At 51.5% G+C, this 17,687-nt stretch overlaps 1 protein-coding gene across 2 annotated transcripts; it reads right to left on the reverse strand.

The window, feature by feature from the left end:
• Positions 1-534: 534 nt before the first annotated feature.
• Positions 535-4,446, reverse strand: MXD3 (MAX dimerization protein 3). 2 transcript variants are annotated; one of them, XM_069473931.1, is made up of 6 exons: positions 4,377-4,446; positions 3,994-4,099; positions 3,339-3,368; positions 3,096-3,210; positions 817-1,000; positions 535-731 (listed from the first exon to the last, which is right to left on the reverse strand). In XM_069473931.1, the coding sequence occupies exons 1-6, from the start codon at positions 4,444-4,446 to the stop codon at positions 616-618; spliced, it is 621 nt and encodes a 206-aa protein (XP_069330032.1). In that variant the 3' UTR covers positions 535-615. The 2 variants fall into 2 exon arrangements, with proteins under 2 accessions (XP_069330032.1, XP_069330033.1); XM_069473932.1 differs by lacking the exon at positions 3,339-3,368.
• Between the last annotated feature and the right edge of the window lie 13,241 nt (positions 4,447-17,687).

Genomic DNA, 17,687 nt, shown 5'->3' on the forward strand with positions numbered 1-17,687 from the left:
CCTGGCTTTGGACCTCAGGCAAGTCCCGTCACTCAACTCCGGTTCCACTGTCTGTGCAATGAGACAGAACAGCATCCAAGTGGGGACTGAATGTGTACTGCCTGCCCGGCCAGCAGTGTCGCCGGCTGCTGGTCTCATTTCCTCTTTCCCAGTTTGTGGTTGGAAGTTCCCCTGTATTTTCATCAGGCAAGACCATGGACAGGGGAAGTTACAAAAGAGGCTTTTAATGAAAATACTTAAAGTGTATATGGGGGAAAGGCCAGGGGACCTTGTCCAGGAAGGGACTTGAGGGCCCAAGAGGTTTGCCACTCCCCATGGGGGCAGCAAAGCCAAGTGCTACCAAAAAATGCCTAGAAGAGCGGCCTAGGCTCAAACTGCCTCGCAGGGCTAGGGCGGAGGAGGGGCAGGGGAAGGGGTATCCTCTCCCCAGGAGGGACTGCCTGGCAGCCAGCAGCACGGTATCGGGAAGCACCTGTTCCCACGCAAGGGTCCTTGTAGTCCATTCCAACAGGTGACTCCGAGCAGCCCTTGAGGCTTGGCGAGGGCTCCTGCCTGGCAGGATCTGCCCAGCGCGAGCAGAGGTGGTCAGGGCAGAGGCCCGCCCTGGGCGGCGCATCAGAGCCAGGCGCCTGCGCTGTGCGAGTAGCTGTGCTCCTGGCCCGCGCTGAAGCCCCGCAGCAGCTCGGCCTCGCCCCCAAACACCAGGGTCTCCACGTCCACTTCCAGCTCCTCTGGACAGGGAGGGTCCAGTCAGAAGACCTGGCCCGCCCAGATGGCCACACGACCCCCCCCCCCCCCCAGCCTCAGAGCACTCACCTTGGTCCGAGTCGGAGCGCTCGGAGGAGAGGCCCGAGGAGTCCAGGCTGTCTGCCCGCAGCCGCTCGCGCTCGCCCGCCCCCGCCAGCCCCCGGAGCTGCTCCAGCTGCCGCTGCAGGCTCTGCTGCTTGCTGCGCAGCTTCTCCTTGAGCTGCTGCGCCCGCTGCTCCTGTTCCTCCAGCTTCTGCGGATCCCGAAGGAGCAAGGGGCTGGGTCAGCTGCCTGGGGGCTTGGGCCTCAGCCCAGCACCACTCAGCGCCAGACGGGGGAGCCGGGTGCTAACTAAATCTGGGCCCCAGAGGGCTGTCCCCACATCCTCCAGGAAGCCAGCCCCTCCTGCCCTTCTTACCGCGCCTTCACGGCTCACGGCCTGTGAGCGTTCTGTCTAGAGCGGGGAGGGGACCACACCAGGCCTTTGGGGCCTAGTCTAGGTAAAGGATCGGAGTACCCTGGTGTCAAGCAGTAGGGACTGGGGGACTGCGGTGAGTACACACTCGAGCTCAGGTTCCAGGCAGTTACTGCCACATGGAAACAGGCCCAGTGCTGCCAGGTCTCCTTGTTTCTTTAAGAGAAACTGGAAAGTCAGGTTTTGTTTCACGTCAAATGTCCTTGTAAGTGCTGCCAACTAATTGAAATTTTTAGAAAACTACAGACCAAAGGCTACCAGTCTGTAACTCCTGGTTAAGATCCTCCCAGGAGCTTGAAGGCTTCAGCATTAATCCACGTCCCCCCAGTCCCACCCCAGCTCTGCCGGTCCTGAAGTTCCAGGGACTAGAAGGCCGAGAGCTCTTCCAGGCAGAGCCCTCGAAGGGCAGAAGCCTGAACTCGGTCACTCAGCAAGTAGGGGAGAGGGGGCATTTGGTCTGGGCATAGAAGGATAAGTAGGAGCTGCCCAGGCAGAGATGAAGGAGGAAGCAGCAAAGCAGAGGGAGGCTGTGAGGATCAGGAAGAGTTCAGCTGCTTCTGTGGGAAATAGGGAGACAAGACCAAAATAGCCGCCTAGTGGCAAGGCCTGGTTGTGAGGGGCCTTGAGTTTCACAGGAAGTAAGGAACTGAGGCTTTGTCCTGTCCGGAGCTATTAGAGGGTTTTCAGTAGGAGATGGCCCTGGGCAGATCTGTGTGCTGCAAAGATCATTCTAGGGCAGAGTAGAAGATAGCCTGTTAGGGGCGAAACCAGAAGCAGGGAGGCCGGGAGGAGGCTGGTGGACATTAGTCCAGGAGACGGATGGTGGAGCTTCAAGGAAGGAGTGACCCCTGGTCCTGCCCCCGGGCCAGCCAGCTCACGAGGGGCACCAGCATCCATTCAAGAAGCTGGCCAGGCAAGTTCCACGTGAGAAACTGGGGCCCATTACCTGCCCACAGTGTTATTCGGCCACAGTGATGGTATGAACAGGCACCTGCGGGACAGTGCGAATGGTTCCCACGATTGTGACTTATTTGCTGATGGCAAATAGGTCTGTCTCTGCCACAGTCCCCAGTGCCTAGAATAGGGCCTGGCAGAGCAAGTGCTTGATAAATACTTGGAGGAAATAATGCCCATCAGGGGACCTGGGGCTGGGTCCTGAATCTGCCTCTCATCAGCTGTGAGACCTGGCTCATAGCACAGCTGAGCCTCTGTTTCTTCCTCTGTCAAAAGGGCCAGGAGGGCAGGAAAAGTCCTCTGGTATCCAAGGCTGCTGTGACAAGGCAAGGGCGAGGGCAGTCTGGGCCTTTGAGTCCACACACCCATTCCTGTCCACCAGGGGGCGTGGAGCTCAGCCCCAGGCAGCAGCAAGGGCCCTGGGGACCAGTGACTGGCGTCTTCTCAGTCCTTTCCCATCCTGGTCTTTGATGTTCTCAAGGTGGCATCAGGACAGACTGCCCAGCACAGGAGGCCTTGAAGGATGAGGGAAGGGGAGAGCAAGGACGAGCCCTCCCTCACGGCCTATCACAGAATTCAACAGCCACCCCCTCCCCCAACACAGAGGAGGAACGGGAAGTGCAGACAGGCCAGGTGACTTGCCTAAGGTCTCATAGCTGAGATCTAAGTAACAATGGCTGTAATAACAACAATGAACATTTATAGGGTGAACTCGTTTAAGCCTCAGAACAACCCTCTGAGTTATTGTCTTCTTTTCTTCCATTTAATAGATTTGGAAACTAAAAGCAGAGAAGACCGTCCCAAGTCACATAGTTGGGCTGTGATCCCAGGTGTCTTTCCCAAGTTCCACCCAGCCCCTCCATACTATACCCCTCCACACATCCTGGCAAGCTGGCCCAGGTGCGGGGTGGCCTAGTACCTGGATGTGTGTCCGGGCACGGCGCAGCAGGCTCAGTGTGGTGTATCGGGCACAGTCAGCCCCCAGGGGCATCTGCTGCTTCAGTCGCTCCAGGCACCGCTTCAGCTGGGCCCTCCTGCAGAGAAAGGGGTCTGGAGGGCAGTGCCAGCCCCTTCTTGCTGGCCCGAGGGATGGCAGGGGAGGGAAGGCCAGAGGGAGGTGGTCCACGGGGCCTGGTGCTATCAGGACAGGACTGGGACTCACCTGCGCTTCTCCAGCTCATTGTGCACAGACCTGCCAATGCCAGGGAGGGTGGGGTGAGGGGTGGCCAGCTACTGCCCATCGCCCAATCCCCGGGCCCCCTGTAGCTCAAGATCCACAACAGATGTGTACCCCACAAAATCTCCCTATGGGGACCTCGAGTTGGCCTCACCCCTAGGCAGGGGTTGGGGGAGTCAGAGACACACCCGGGGCCAAATGTTAAGATAGGCCTGCCTAGGTGGCCATAGGGGTCCAAACAAGGCCCGGAGCCAGCCAGTCAGGAAGAGCTTCACAGACAGAGAGGTGACAGCTGAGTAGAGAAACAGAAGTTTCCCAAAGCAGGTGGTGGAGGCAGAGGGGACAGTACATGCAAAGTGTTGAGGCAAGGGGAAGGGGGAAGGCTGTGAGGTGGGTGAGGGGTCTGCTGTGTGGAGAATGGGAGCAGGACCCACAACTGTCTTGCTCACATCAGGGGTGCTCAAAGAGAGTCCTTGAATGAACAGCAAGGTGTGTGTTTGGGGAGTGCAGAGATGGCAAGGGCTCTGAATGCCTCCTGGCCCCGAAGATGCAAGCAACAGGGAGGTAGTGGGCAGAGTAAGGGCCCGATGGGGGACAGTGCCCCTTCCCCCTAATCCCCGCGGCCACTGGCCCTCCTCACCGCCCACTGTCCAGTGCGCCAGCAGCTTGGGGGGGTTGCTTCTTCCTCCTGTGGATAGGGCCTGGACTGCGGTGCGGGCACAGGGACGCATAACCATGCTCAGCCTCTGCCAGAAAGAGCCCCCGCCCGTGTCAGACGAGGACTGGACCTGGTCCCAGCGGGAGCCCGGGACACAGCTTGGTCAAGGAAAGGCTTCTGGCGCCAGGACCATTTCCCCAACCCCTCCCAGCTCGACTGCCCGCGGACTCCTCTAGAGTTGAGGCGGGGGCGCCCCAGAGCTAATTGCCCTAGGGCCATGCATCCTTCATGTTGGGAGCCAAGTCCAGTCAAGGCGCGTGTCAGCGAGGTCGCCGCCGGGTACCCAGCCAAGGGTTCTTTCTCACCTCTTTCACGGCGCTCCAGGAACTCGGCCGCCTGCAGCAGGACCTGGATGTTACTGGCCACGGGTTCCATATCGGCGACAGCTGGCGGCAGGCTGGCCTGGGGTGTTGGCCTGGCCGGAGCAGCGGCTGCACCACTTTTGTTACAATGTAACTGACACGGTGCAACAAACACTGGGGCCCGGCCCCGCCCCCGGGACGCCCCGCCCCCGAGAACGCCCCACCCGCGGGAACGCCCCGCCCGCGGCCCGGCCCCCCGGAACGCGCCTGGGAACCCGAGCCCACTCTCCGCGAGCCCGCCCGCCCCGAGTGGCCTGGATTCTCGCGAGGCAGGCACAGGCGCCGGCTCCAGGCCTGGCCGTGAGGCGAACCCCCGGCTGCGTCTTGCCTGCCTCGCTCCACCACCCCACGCCGGCTCCCTGGCGCCTTTGGGACTCCGTTTCCAGCCCCGTGCCGGAGGCCGCGCCCCGCACACAGAGCGGCGCCGTGGGAGCCCGGGGTCCCGGAGGCCAGAGCCAGCCGCTGCACGTGGGCGCCGCGGGGCGGGGCCGGCCGGACGCCGCTCGCTCATTTGCCTCCCGCCCGCCCGGACTAGCTGTTGTCATCTTCGGGGCGGGGCCGAGGAGCCACTGAGGCACCATTGGCTGGCGCCGGCCCCGCCCTCTCCCGCCGCTGGTCCACACGGTCGGGCGGGAAAAGAAGCAGGTTTCAAATTTGAAAACCCGAACGATGGGGGCGGGGTTGAGCGAGGAACGGAGCCGAAACGCGCAGGCGCCGGCGGAGGGTCTGTGACCTCCGCTCCTGCACTCGCGGGGTCTGTCCCTACCCCTGCCTGCCATCTGACCCCCGGACGTCCCCGCTGGGCCTCAGCTTCCTACTGTGTGGAATGGGAGCAGTCTCCCGGCTCCCCTCTCATCTGCAGGGAGCTATGTGGGACACGAGCGTCCCAGCCAGGCCATACCCCGGGAGCATGCGAACTGGCTTTTTAGGGAGGCCTGGGTTCTGGAGTCGACAGAGTTGGGCTCTTCTCCTGTCACTGCTGTCTCAGCTGTGTGTGACTCAGGAATTGAGTCGCCAAGCTCGAGGCGCCCTGCGACAGCGCTGTGGAAGGAGCAGAGCCTGTGAGAGCTGCCCGTCTCTAATGCCGGTGTAGCCAGACGCGCGGGCTTTTGCCTCCCAGACAGCCCCTGGTTGCCTTTCTCAGAGTCCAGGGGGCCTTTTTTAAAAAAAAAAAAAAATTTTTTTTAATTTTATCCCCATTTAACAGATGAACAGGAGCCCTTCTTGAACGTGATTTTCCTAGCCTTTGGAAGGAGCAGCTGCGATTTCCTGTCGCCAGGCCTGCGGGACAGGAAGGCGAAAGCAGCTGAAGCAGGAGGAGCATTCCCACCAGGCTGCCCTGGTCTGTGACCCCAGCGACCTGGAAATAGAAAGGGGAGAGGAGGGAGGACAGCGCCTTTGCAAAGAGTCCTGGTAGACACAGGCACGTCTCAGTCAGGCCTCGGTTCCTTGAACAAAACCTTGGGGTTTCTCTAAGAGATGCTCCCAGAGGAATCGCTGACGGCTCAGGCGGGAACTGCTGCCTGGGACTATCCATCTGCCGGTCACCTGTTGCTCACTGGACACCAGGCACTGTGCTGGAGGCCGCTGCAAACAACGATGGGCAGAAACAGACATGATCCCTGCCTTTGCAGAGCTCACACGCTTGAGGGAGAGACCGATATAGAACAGTGATCACACAGAGGTAGAGTTCCAGCTCTGAGAGGTCCTCACAGGAAGAGACATGTGCTGAGGGCACATTCTAAGGAGCATCTGACCTAATCAGGGAAGTCAGAGGTTTTTCTGGGGAAATGGATGAATAGGTGTTATCTATGTATAGGAGGGATGAAAGAGATTTCTAGACAAAGGAACAGCATGTGCAAAGGTCCTGAGGCTGAAAGGAATAGGGCAGTATAAAGACAAAGGAGGCCAGCCTGGCTAACAGAGCGAATAACCTGGTGCAGCCTGACAGTGGAGGGGTGGACAGGCTGGTGGCCTCCCCAAAGCCCCGCTTGCAATCAGCTATGTCTGAAGAAAGGAGTCATATGGCATATGAGTGACTTTCTAATTTTATTTCACTAAAGTCAGCATCCACACAGTACAAGCATGAACCTTCTAGTCGGACATCTGGGGCCCAGGTGGCCTGGCCTTGGAGTTTGGGTAGGATGGGGGCAGGAGATCTGAAGGAGGAATGGTCCCAGCAGGGGTAGGGAGGTGGGCATACTGGAGGAGGTTGTGGAAGTGAGGCAGGGGCCGAAGGGGGGCTGGAGAACCCACTTCAAGGAATTTGTACCTCATCTTAGGAGCTGTGCAGGGGATCAAAGCTAGGAAACAGCATGCAGGGTGGTGTCAGCCTGACCCCAGGCCTCCCGTGAATACGGGTCAAGGCCCCTGGCTGGGGGCAAACAGGGGAAACACCTCCCAAGGAGCAGGGATGCAGGGGAGGATAAGGCTTGTACCAGCAGTGGTCCTGCCCCAAGCCATCGATGCCCCTCTGAGAAAATGCTAGAGTTAATGCCCTCTAGGCCCAGGACTGGACAGAGGAGCTCTAGTGCTCCTGCCACCTTAGCAGTGACCAATCCTAGAACCTTTGTCCTAGACTCCCTAGGGTCCTGCATTGCCTCTGGGGCTCCACAGTGCAACCCTGTGACCTCCCAGCCCCTTGGCCTTGCCTGTCCAAGTCATTGTGGCTGTGCTGTCCGCACTTCAGTGCATGTTCTGCTGGGGACTAGTGTCGCCTGGACTCCAATGGACAGAGGGGAGGGGAGAAGGGGGACTCCCCCTCCCATGCCCCAATCAGGACCCCTTGAAGAGGGCAGCCTGCCCTGGGCTCGCCATCCTCTCCCACCTACAGGGTGCAGGAGGAGATGGCCCTGCTGTGCCCCCAGGACCCTTTCACTTCTCCCTGCAGGTGAGAGAGTCGGGGGTGGGGTGAGGGGGAGCTGGGGCCTGGCTCAGACCCTGCATCCCTGCCCAGCCTCCCCCACGCTGAAGTCCCAGCTCCCTGCCTCTTCCACTTCATTCATCCTCCCCTCTTCCCAGAGAGTAGCATTCCTTAGTCATGGCACTAACCAGCTCCCCATGGCCCTCCGGACAAAGTTCAGGCTGGGCTGGGCCGCTCCCCCTGCCATGTCAGGGACATGTCATACTTTTGCCCACCTCCCTACCTCTGCCAGCTCACCTCAAATGTCACTTCCTCCAGGAAGTTCCCAGGACTTCCTCCTTCAGAGCATCCTCCCAAAACAGCAGTGGTCCTGTATCCTCAGAGTCAACTTCTTCCATCAAACTATGACCTCAGCAACAGAGGAAACCAGTGCTGAGAGACTTGGCCAAGCCATGGGCTCGGGGTAGAAAAGGGTCTCGATGGGCCTGGGCCTCGTGCCCACAATATGCTGGTCGGGTAGCAGTCAGCAGACCCCAAGTAAGAGGCCACACTGGAATGCCACCCCCACGCTGCTGGGGAACTGCAGGATAATAACCAACAGTCAAGGGTCCATCTGCTCCCTCACTTGACATTACAGGGGAATAGGCCGTGAGACCAGGCCTGGCTAGATAGGTCTCAGAAGTGGCTGACAGTCCCAGTTATCCTGGGTGGGACCACTTCGGAGACATCTCTGTAGGATCAGTAATATGTCCACGTTTTAATTCTCAATATAGGTAATTTCTTCTTGCTGTCTCTGTCTGTCTCTTTCTCTTCTTGATAAGTCTCACTAGCAGTTTATCAATTTTATTGATCTTTTCAAAGAACCAACTTTGGATTTAATTTGCTCCTTTGTTCCTAGCTTCTTAAGGTGGAAATGTGAATGATTCCTTTTCTTTCTTTCTTCTTTTCTGTGCACTGGTTTTACTGCACCCCACAAACCTTGATGTGGTTTTGTTTTGATCCAGAGAGATATTTTCAAATTCCCCTCAGAATTTTTTCTTTGACCTGTGACCCATAAGTAACTTGAAGTTTGTTCTTTAATTTCCAAATATCTGGGAATTTTCTAGATATCTTTTTGTTATTGGTTTGTGATTTATTCTAAGATGATCAGAGGATATACTCATGATTTTGATCATCTGAAATTTATCAAGGTCTGTATTATACAGTATATGATCTATCTTGACAAACGTTCCATATGCATGTGAAAATAACTTGCATTCTCCAGCAAAAAAAAAAATGTATGTCCTTACTGATTTTTTGTCTACTTTTTCTATCAATTACTAGGAGACAAGTGTTAAAATCTCCAACTATAATTGTGGAATTGTCAATTTATCACTTGAGTTCTGTTACATTTTACTTCATGTATTGTGAAACTCTATTGTTAGGTGCATATACATTTGTGATTGCTGTATCTTCTTGTGACTTTATTCTGTTATGTTATGAAATATCCCTCTTTATCTTTGGCAATTTCCTTTTCTTTAAGACTATGTTGTTTGATATCATATAATTACAACAACTTTTTCTTTTCTTTTTTTTCTTTGTTTCTTTCTTTTTTTTTTTTTAGACCAAAGTCTCTCTCTGTTGCCTGGGCTAGAGTGCAGTGGCATCATCATAGCTTACTGTAAACTCCAACTCCTGGGCACAAGCGATGTCCTTGCCTCAGCCTCCCAAGTAGCTGGGACTACAGGCATATGTGACAACACCTGGCTAATTTTTTAAAAAATTTTTCTAGAGATGAGGTCTCGCTATTGCCCAGGCTGGTCTTGAACTCCTGGCCTCAAGAGATCCTCCCACCTCAGTCTCCCAAAGTGCAGGGATTACAGAAGTGAGCGACTGTACCCAGTTGGAAAAACTTTCTTATTTCTTCAATTATTTCCCCTGGTCTAGTCTCTCCTCCCTCTCCTACTCTGAACCCAATTTGGTAATATCTCAAAGGTAATTGATGCTGTTAATTATTTCAGTTTTTGGTTTTTAAAACTTTCTGCTGTAGTTTGGATAATTTCCATCCACCTATTTTTAAGTTTGCTTATTCTTTCTTCTAGAGTGTCTAATTTGGTGTTTAGCCCATCCGTTGTAGATTTTATTCCAACTATTATATTTTTCAGATCTAAAATTTCCATTTCGTTAAGCTTTGAAAGTTTTCTATCCATGTCCTGGAATGCGCCATTATTCTGTGTGCTGTTTCCTAGGGCTGTCATAACAAAGTGCCATAAACTAGGTGACTTAAAACAACAGAAATTTATTCTTTCACAGTTCTGGAAGCTAAGAATCTGAAATCCAGGTGTCAGCAGGGTTGGTTTCTTCTGGAGTTTCTGGGGGAGAATCTATTCCATGCCTTCCTCTCCTCACTTCTGGTGGTTGCCAGCAACCATCAGAATTCCTTAGTTTGTAGACACATCACTCCAATTTCTACCTCCATCTTCACATGGCATTCTCCCCCATGTCTCTCTGTGTCCACATTTATCTCTTCTTATAAGTACACCAGTCATTGGATTAAGAACCACCCTAATCAATATGACCTCATTTTAACTAATTATATCTGCAAAGACCCTATTTCCAAATAATGGCACATTCTGAGTTTCTGGATGGACATGAAGTTTTGAAGGACATTATTCAAAATTCTTTGGATATGATTTTTAAAGGACATTATTCAGCTCATTATACCTCTCCCCCAAACCAATTATTTTTCCTTTCCCATCAGTTGTTTTATATATTCATAACAGTTGTTTAATGTCCTTTTTTGTTAATTCCAATAACTTGGTTTTACTGTGGGACTTCTATCGAATGTGTTTCCTCTTGATTATTAAATACATTTTTCTGCTTCATCTCATGTTTTATACTTTTTATTGATTCTAGAATATAAAAGAAAAATGAGCAAAAATAGAATGGGGTATAATTTTATTGAAGTATATATTTTCTTTATTTTCCTAAGAGTACAAGTCCTTAGCTATCTGGCAGTTGGAGTGAGGAGCTTACCATTAGATTCCTCTTAGTGTCAAGCTGAGCTCTGTGAGGAGTTTAGCCAACTGTGTAGTGAGAGAGAACACAGTCCACACAAAATGGCTCTCACTTCTCACACCAACTAGAAGGTCAGGGGTTCCCAAAACCACCCCATGGGACTCACAGATCCTACTGAAAACTACTATATGAACTATGTACTACAGTTTACTACAGGGAAAGAACAGACTGAAATCAGCTAGGATACCAGGCACAGTGGCTCATGCCTGTAAGCCTAGCACTTTGGGAGCCTAAGTCCAGGAGTTTGAGATCAGCCTCAGCAGCATAGCAAGACTCCATCCCTACAAAAAAAAACCCTAAAAATCAGCCAAGGGAAGAAGCACATAGAGAGTCTGGAGAAGTACAAAACACAGGACTTCCATTGTCCTCTCCCTAGGGAATCAAAACACACTGTTTTCCCAGCATTGATGTAGGATACTATACATGGAATCTCGCCGACCAAGAAAGGTAATCTGAGCCTCATTGTTCAGTTTCGGGGCTCCATTCTGCAGGAATAATTGGTTGATGGGTTACCTCCATGGTTGATCCCAGTCTCCGAGTTGACTGACAGCCTGTGCCTCAAAGTTCCACACGAAATTCTATTGTTGCTCTTTCTAGTGTGGCCAGCCTCTGTCCTAACTAGCCCAAGGTCCCCAGGTAAAACCTCCCAGTAGCTGGGGACAAAGGCCATGCCGCTTTGGGGACAAGGTGAAATTCTTTTTTTTTTTTTTTTTTTTTTTTTGAGACAGAGTCTCACTTTGTTGCCCAGGCTAGAGTGAGTGCTGTGGCGTCAGCCTAGCTCACAGCAACCTCAAACTCCTGGGCTCAAGCGATCCTCCTGCCTCAGCCTCCCGAGTAGCTGGGACTACAGGCATGCACCACCATGCCTGGCTAATTTTTCTATATATATATTTTTTAGTTGTTCATATAATTTCTTTCTATTTTTAGTAGAGACGGGGTCTCGCTCTTGCTCAGGCTGGTCTCGAACTCCTGACCTTGAGCGATCCACCCGCCTCGGCCTCCCAGAGTGCTAGGATTACAGGCGTGAGCCACCTCGCCCGGCCGAGGTGAAATTCTTTATGACACAGGCCACCCCGATTCCCTTACAGCAAAATGATCATATGTCTAACATTTGGGGAGGCCAGTTATTCGGGTAGGAATAGATTTTAAAAAACAACTAATTCATTCTATAAAGCCATTACATACATTTTCACATTTTTGTACTAATTAAATTATCATTTCCCTACTTGATCTACAACTATTTGTACCTTATGATAAACTTGTGCAGAATGACTTAGCATAGAAATCAGCCGATGCTTACGTAAACCCAGTTCTCCCTCAAGCCAGTCATTTTCCATGTGTATGACATCCTGAGGAGGTTTTAACTGGATTTCCCAATATATTTGACTATCAATATCAGAATTATAACTTTACAACAATGTCAGTGTCGCTCCATATTGCAGTGTGGCAGCAGATATATCCTGAAAATTAAGAGTCAAAAGTGCTGGCACATCATCAGGGTCCCTTCGGTCACTAACAATCAGTCCAGTCCGTCCTCATACTGTGTGACTGAAATGTGTCCCAGGCCAGGCCACTCGAGGTCACGGGCTTGCATTCAGTGTTTTTCACATCCCACAAGCAGGAGTGGGCTCAGAAACTCGGGGCTCGGCCCTTCCAGGCCTCTGGCGTAAGGGAGCCAGCCGGGAGACAGTGTCTTCTCTTGCTCTGAGAATCTTTGGAGGTGTTAATGTAATATAGGATTATCCTCATTGCATAACCCATTTATTCATTCTTTTATCCTCTTCATTTCTACCCAAACTTTTTTCACCTTTGGAAGGGACATTCGGTTTGGCCACCGTGCTGATCTAGACAGCCAGAGGCAATCCCAGTCTAGCGAGTGCTTCCTCTCAATCCACTCCCATTCATACAGGGTAAGGTCACCGGTATGTCATTAGTGGGCTGCCCCTGGGCAACGCAGCAGCAGTCACTGGAGACCTCGATTTTGGCAAATGGGGTGAAGCCAAAACCGCCCCATCCAGACCCTTGGGAATTCTGACATAGAGGTTCAAAGGTGTAGCTATGGGTTCTCACTTAGGCAAAGTCCCCCCTATCCAGGGGGACCTCCCTTGGCCTCCCTCATGTTGAGTGTGAGCACACACTTGTGAAGGTGTGTAAGCCAGCCTGCATGCCTTTATCGCTCCTACTTTAGTCAGCAAATATTCCAACTGCCTGTTCCAATTCTTAATCAAACCATTACTCTGAGGAGGAGATCTCTTCGCCCATTGTTGGGCATTATATGCTATAAAAAGTGTTCCTTGGGCCAAAGATCCGAAGATGTGGCCTGGCAGTCCAAACTGGCACAGTGTCTTCTTCCGGTCCCTTTAACTGTACTCTGAGCATTTGTATCCACACGGAGAAGCTAAGCCCCGGGCCAGAGTGACGGTCTATTCCTGCCAGAACCTGCTTGCAGCTTCCCCGGGCTGCAGGAATCAGTCTGACTCGCTGGGGACATGCGGGCCTTCCCCGGGGAGCCTGCCCCATAGCCAGCTGCAGCCTCTTGTCTCTTGTTGGCAAGGGAGCCAACATGTGGCTGCAGCCCCCACATGTCCTCTCACTTCATGGACCCAGGTGGCCACCTCAAGTGAGCAACCAGAATATTCACTCACTGGTTCTAAACACCTTCTGATCCCAGAACCGGGTTCTTCTCATGGGCGTCAACATGTCCTGCTATGGATCACTCAAGTTCCCACAGTATGTCCATAGGGCCATGCCCCACACAGGCATCTGGTGAACAGGTCAGCTTTCCACTGCCCTTTTGCCTGGCCACGTGGGCAGCCCATTGCAGTAGCCACTGCGCATGCGTCAGTAGAAGCCCAAATATAGGGGCAAACAGCATGCAGTTCAGCCCACCCAGCTGACTTGATTTTACCTTCTTCAATCAGAGTGGCAGCCTTCCAAACAGGAAGCTGTCCTGCCACCTTGAAACTTCCATCCCTAAACCAAGCAGCTGTTTGTTGGTCAATAGAGAGCTGTTCTTAGGGCACTTCCTAAGTGGCCCAAGTGGCCATAGGATCCAAATGCTCCTCAAGTGGTTCCAAAGTCGGCCCTAGTGCAGCGCCTCCTCACCTGCCGTGGGAGCACGTTCCCGTATGAAGCATTTCCACCTTGTTATGGGCTCTTCCGGGCACGGCCCTCCTCATCAGAGTATTTCTACAACATCACCTCATGGGTATTTCAGGTTTCAAGATTATTTTGTTTTTAAGTCATAGGGGCAATCTCAATTAAAGTCCAATAGCAAGTTAGTAACCGTCTCTCAAATGGAAATTTTCTGGCCCCAAATCCTAGTGGTTGCCACTAGGTGGCACTCACAGGCTTTTGCCACAAGCTCCAGTCTGTGCTCACAGGGATATAGCACCGGGCCTTAACAACTTGCATGGGCTTGGGCAACTTACTGGCCTCCACCCAGCACGTCTAAGCAGGATTGGTGGATGAGCAGACTCACGTGCATTCTGTTGTACCATGCAGGTAGGGGAGCTTCCCCAGGCAGACTCGATATTAAACCCTGTGATACATCCAGGTAAACACAAAGCCTGTTCAAACCTTCCAATCTCCATGCCATCAGTCATTGCATTCCTATAGTCTCCCAATCTAACTGTCACTCCCACGAGGACTTCGCAAATAGGTTTTGGAATCACAGCACACAGGGTCCACATCAAGGCGTCCCAGAGAAGAAGTCTCTTTCGCAGCCCCAACCATTTTAGCCACTCATGTCCACGTGGCCTTGGGTCCCCAGCAGGGGTTGGCCATTGTCTTGACTAAATCACAGGACCATTGCCCCAAGTGCTTGCAGATCACTTGCCATCTTTGCCTTCTGGATTTTTAAATTCCCCAAATCAGGGTGAAGAAAGCAGACTTGTTTAGGGCCCTTCAATACTAGGGGACCAGCAGTGGCTCCAACAGTCCACCCAGCTCCCAAGAATGTTGGACTACGGCCTTTGTTTTGACCCCATCAATGTCTGCTTTATTCATCCCATTTCTTAATGACCATTTCAAGACTTCCATACTGCTGGGATGAGTCCCTTTGTTATGTGAGAGAGAAATATTAATAGATTTCTTTTTTAGAGTGCTGGGTGGGAAGGGAGGGGAATCTCTGTTTTAGCATCCACAGCTGTATCTCAAATAAAACAGAGCCAAAACAGTCATCTAAGACCGTGGTGCCCATCCCCAGCCACAGAGCAGTGCCCGTCCATGCCGTTAGGAACCGGGCCACACAGCAGGAGATGAGCAGCAGGCAGGTGACAGAAGCTTCATCTGTATTTACAGCTGCTCCCCATCACTCGCATCACCGCCTGGGCTCTGCCTCCCGTCAGATCCGCAGTGAATTCTCATAGGAGCAGGAACCCTACAGTAAACTGCACATGTGAGGGATCTGGGTTGCAAACTCCTCATAAGAATCTAATGCCTGAGGATCTGAGGTGGAGCCGAGGTGGTGATGCTAGTGCTAGGGAGTGGCTGCAAATACAGATTATCATTAGCGGAGAAGTGTGACTGCACAAAGACCATAATAAATGAATTGCTTGGAGGCTCATATCAAAACCCTATTAGAAGCCGGGCGCGGTGGCTCACACCTGTAATCCTAGCACTTGGGAGGCCGAGGCGGGCGGATCCTTTGAGCTCAGGAGTTCGAGACCAGCCTAAGCAAGAGCGAGACCCCGTCTCTACTAAAAATAGAAAGAAATTATATGGACAACTAAAAAATATATAGAAAAAATTAGCCGGGCATGGTGGCGCATGCCTGTAGTCCCAGCTACTCGGGAGGATGAGGCAGAAGGATTGCTTGAGCCCAGGAGTTTGAGGTTGCTGTGAGCTAGGAGGACGCCACGCACTCACTCTAGCCCGGGCAACAGAGCGAGACTCTGTTTCAAAAAAAAAAAAAAACCTATTAGTGAGTGACAAGTGACAATTAAGCTGCATTTGGTGGCAGGCTTTATAGTGGGAAGTGAGTTGATGTACTTGAATTGTACAGCTGCATCTGGAGGCAATTTAAGCCAGAATCCGACACTTATTTTAGTCTGCGTGGGGCCTGCCCATTATTTTATTTACCGCTTCCATCCGCACCTCTTTCCCGCACTGCACACTTGTCTCAGTCAGTTTTGGTAGGCCCCTAGCAAAAATGAGTAAAAAACAAACACCGCTGGAGAGTTTCTTTGAAAAGGGGGAAAGATCCAATGATGAGACGGCAGAAGACTCTAAGACCGCCAACAAAATGAAAGCTGCATTTAACAGAAAATACCAAGAGTCCTACTTAAATTACGGGTTCATTGCAACAGGTGATTCACACTCTCCAAGCCTGCTTTGTATACTACGTGGTGACTGGCTATCCAACAAGCCATGAAACCTTCAAAACTGCTTTGCCACATGGAGACCCTGCACCCTGCTTTAAAAGACAAGCCTGTGGAGTTTTTCAAAAGAAAAAAACGTGAACACAAAGAACAGAAACAATGATTGAAGGCCACCACTTCATCGAATGTGTCTGCACTGAGAGCATCATTCTTAGTGGCTAACCGCATTGCTAAAGCTAAGAAGCCCTTTACTATTGGTGAAAAGCTGATCCTGCTTGCTGCTAAGGACATTTGGCGTGAACTGTTAGGAGAGGCTGCAGTTCAAAAGGTGGCACGTGTTCCTCTTTTGGCTAGCATCACAACTAGACAAATTGATGAAATAGCAGAGGATATTGAGGCACAATCATTAGAGAGGATTATTGAGTCACTGTGGTACGCAATCCAGGTTGACAAGTCCAGCGATGTTGACAACAAGGCAACAATGCTTGCTTTTGTGCAATATATTTTTCAGGAGGATGTGCCTGAGGATATGTTGCGTGCACTGTTTTTGCCAACCAACACCGCAGCTATGGAGCTATTTAAGTCTTTGAGTGATTACACATCAGGAAAACTGAATTGGTTATTTTTTTTTTTTTTGGAGACTTTCGCTCTGTTGCCTGGGCTAGAGTGCCATGGCATCAGCCTAGCTCACAGCAACCTCAAACTCGTGGGCTCAGGTGATCCTCCTGCCTCAGTCTCCCGAGTAGCTGGGACTACAGGCATGCGCCACCATGCCCAGCTAATTTTTTCTATATATTTTTAGTTGTCCAGATAATTTCTTTCTACTTTTTCAGTAGAGACGGGGTCTCGCTCTTGCTCAGGCTGGTCTCGAACTCCTGACCTCGAGTGATCCTCCCGCCTTGGCATCCCAGAGTGCTAGGATTACAGGCGTGAGCCACCATGCCTGGCCTGAATTGGTCATTGTGTGTCAGTATATGCACGGATGGAGCGGCTGCCGTGACTGGACGGCTTTCTGGCTTCACTACTCAGGTCAAGGAGGTCGCTTCTGAATGTGAGTCTACACACTGTGTCATCCATACAGAAATGCTGGCTAGCTGAAAAATGTCACCTGAACTAAACAACGTTTTGCAGGATGTGATTAAAATTATCAACCACATTAAAGTGCATGCCCTTCACTCACGTCTGCTCGCGCAGCTCTGTGAGGGGATGACACAGAGCACACACGTTTCCTCTTGCACACACAAGTGAGGTGGCTTTTCAAAGGCAAATCACTGGCTAGAGTTTTTGAGTTACAAGAGCCGTTCCAGAGGTTTCTTTTAGAAAATCAGTCACCACTGGCAGCACGTTTCAGTGACACAGAATGGGTTGCAAAACTTGCTTAGCGGTGTGACATGTTCAACCTGCTCAATGAACTCAGTCTGTCACTTCAGGGGAAAGAGACAACTGTGTTCCAGTCAGCAGGTAAAGTGGCTACATTCAAAGCCAAACTGGAATTATGGGGCGATGAGTGAACATCGGGATTTTTGACATGTTTCAAACATTAGCAGAGATTTTGAAAGAGACTGAGCCGGGGCCTTCTTTCTCCCAGCTGGTGCACGGTCACCTAGCTCAGCTTTCTTGGTGGCCAGCACTCGAGCACGCAGGAATGGGATCTGTGGGTGCTGAGACACAGGCACGGGACATCAGCTTCTGTGGGTGATCTGGGCAGCCCCGTGCGAGGCCAGAGCCAACGGTGGCAGCAACAGTGCTTCAGGTTTGCTTCTTTCTGGATCATTTGGGTTTATTCTCTTGCCGTTTTTTTTTTTTTCAATTTGATTTGAATGTAGCTCATTTCTTCTTATTATTTTCTTATACTTTTATTTAAAACAAAAATTCCTTTCTAAGTTTTTTTTTAGCCATGTCCTGCAACTTTTCTCTTCTAGTGTAGGATTTTCATCATGATTTCTTCCTTAATCCACAAGTTATTTGGTAGTGTGTTTTTTGTTTTCAGATACAAATAGTTTTTAAGCTATC

The sequence above is a fragment of the Eulemur rufifrons genome, chromosome 7 (genome assembly GCF_041146395.1).
Source record: "Eulemur rufifrons isolate Redbay chromosome 7, OSU_ERuf_1, whole genome shotgun sequence".
NCBI lineage: Eukaryota > Metazoa > Chordata > Mammalia > Primates > Lemuridae > Eulemur > Eulemur rufifrons.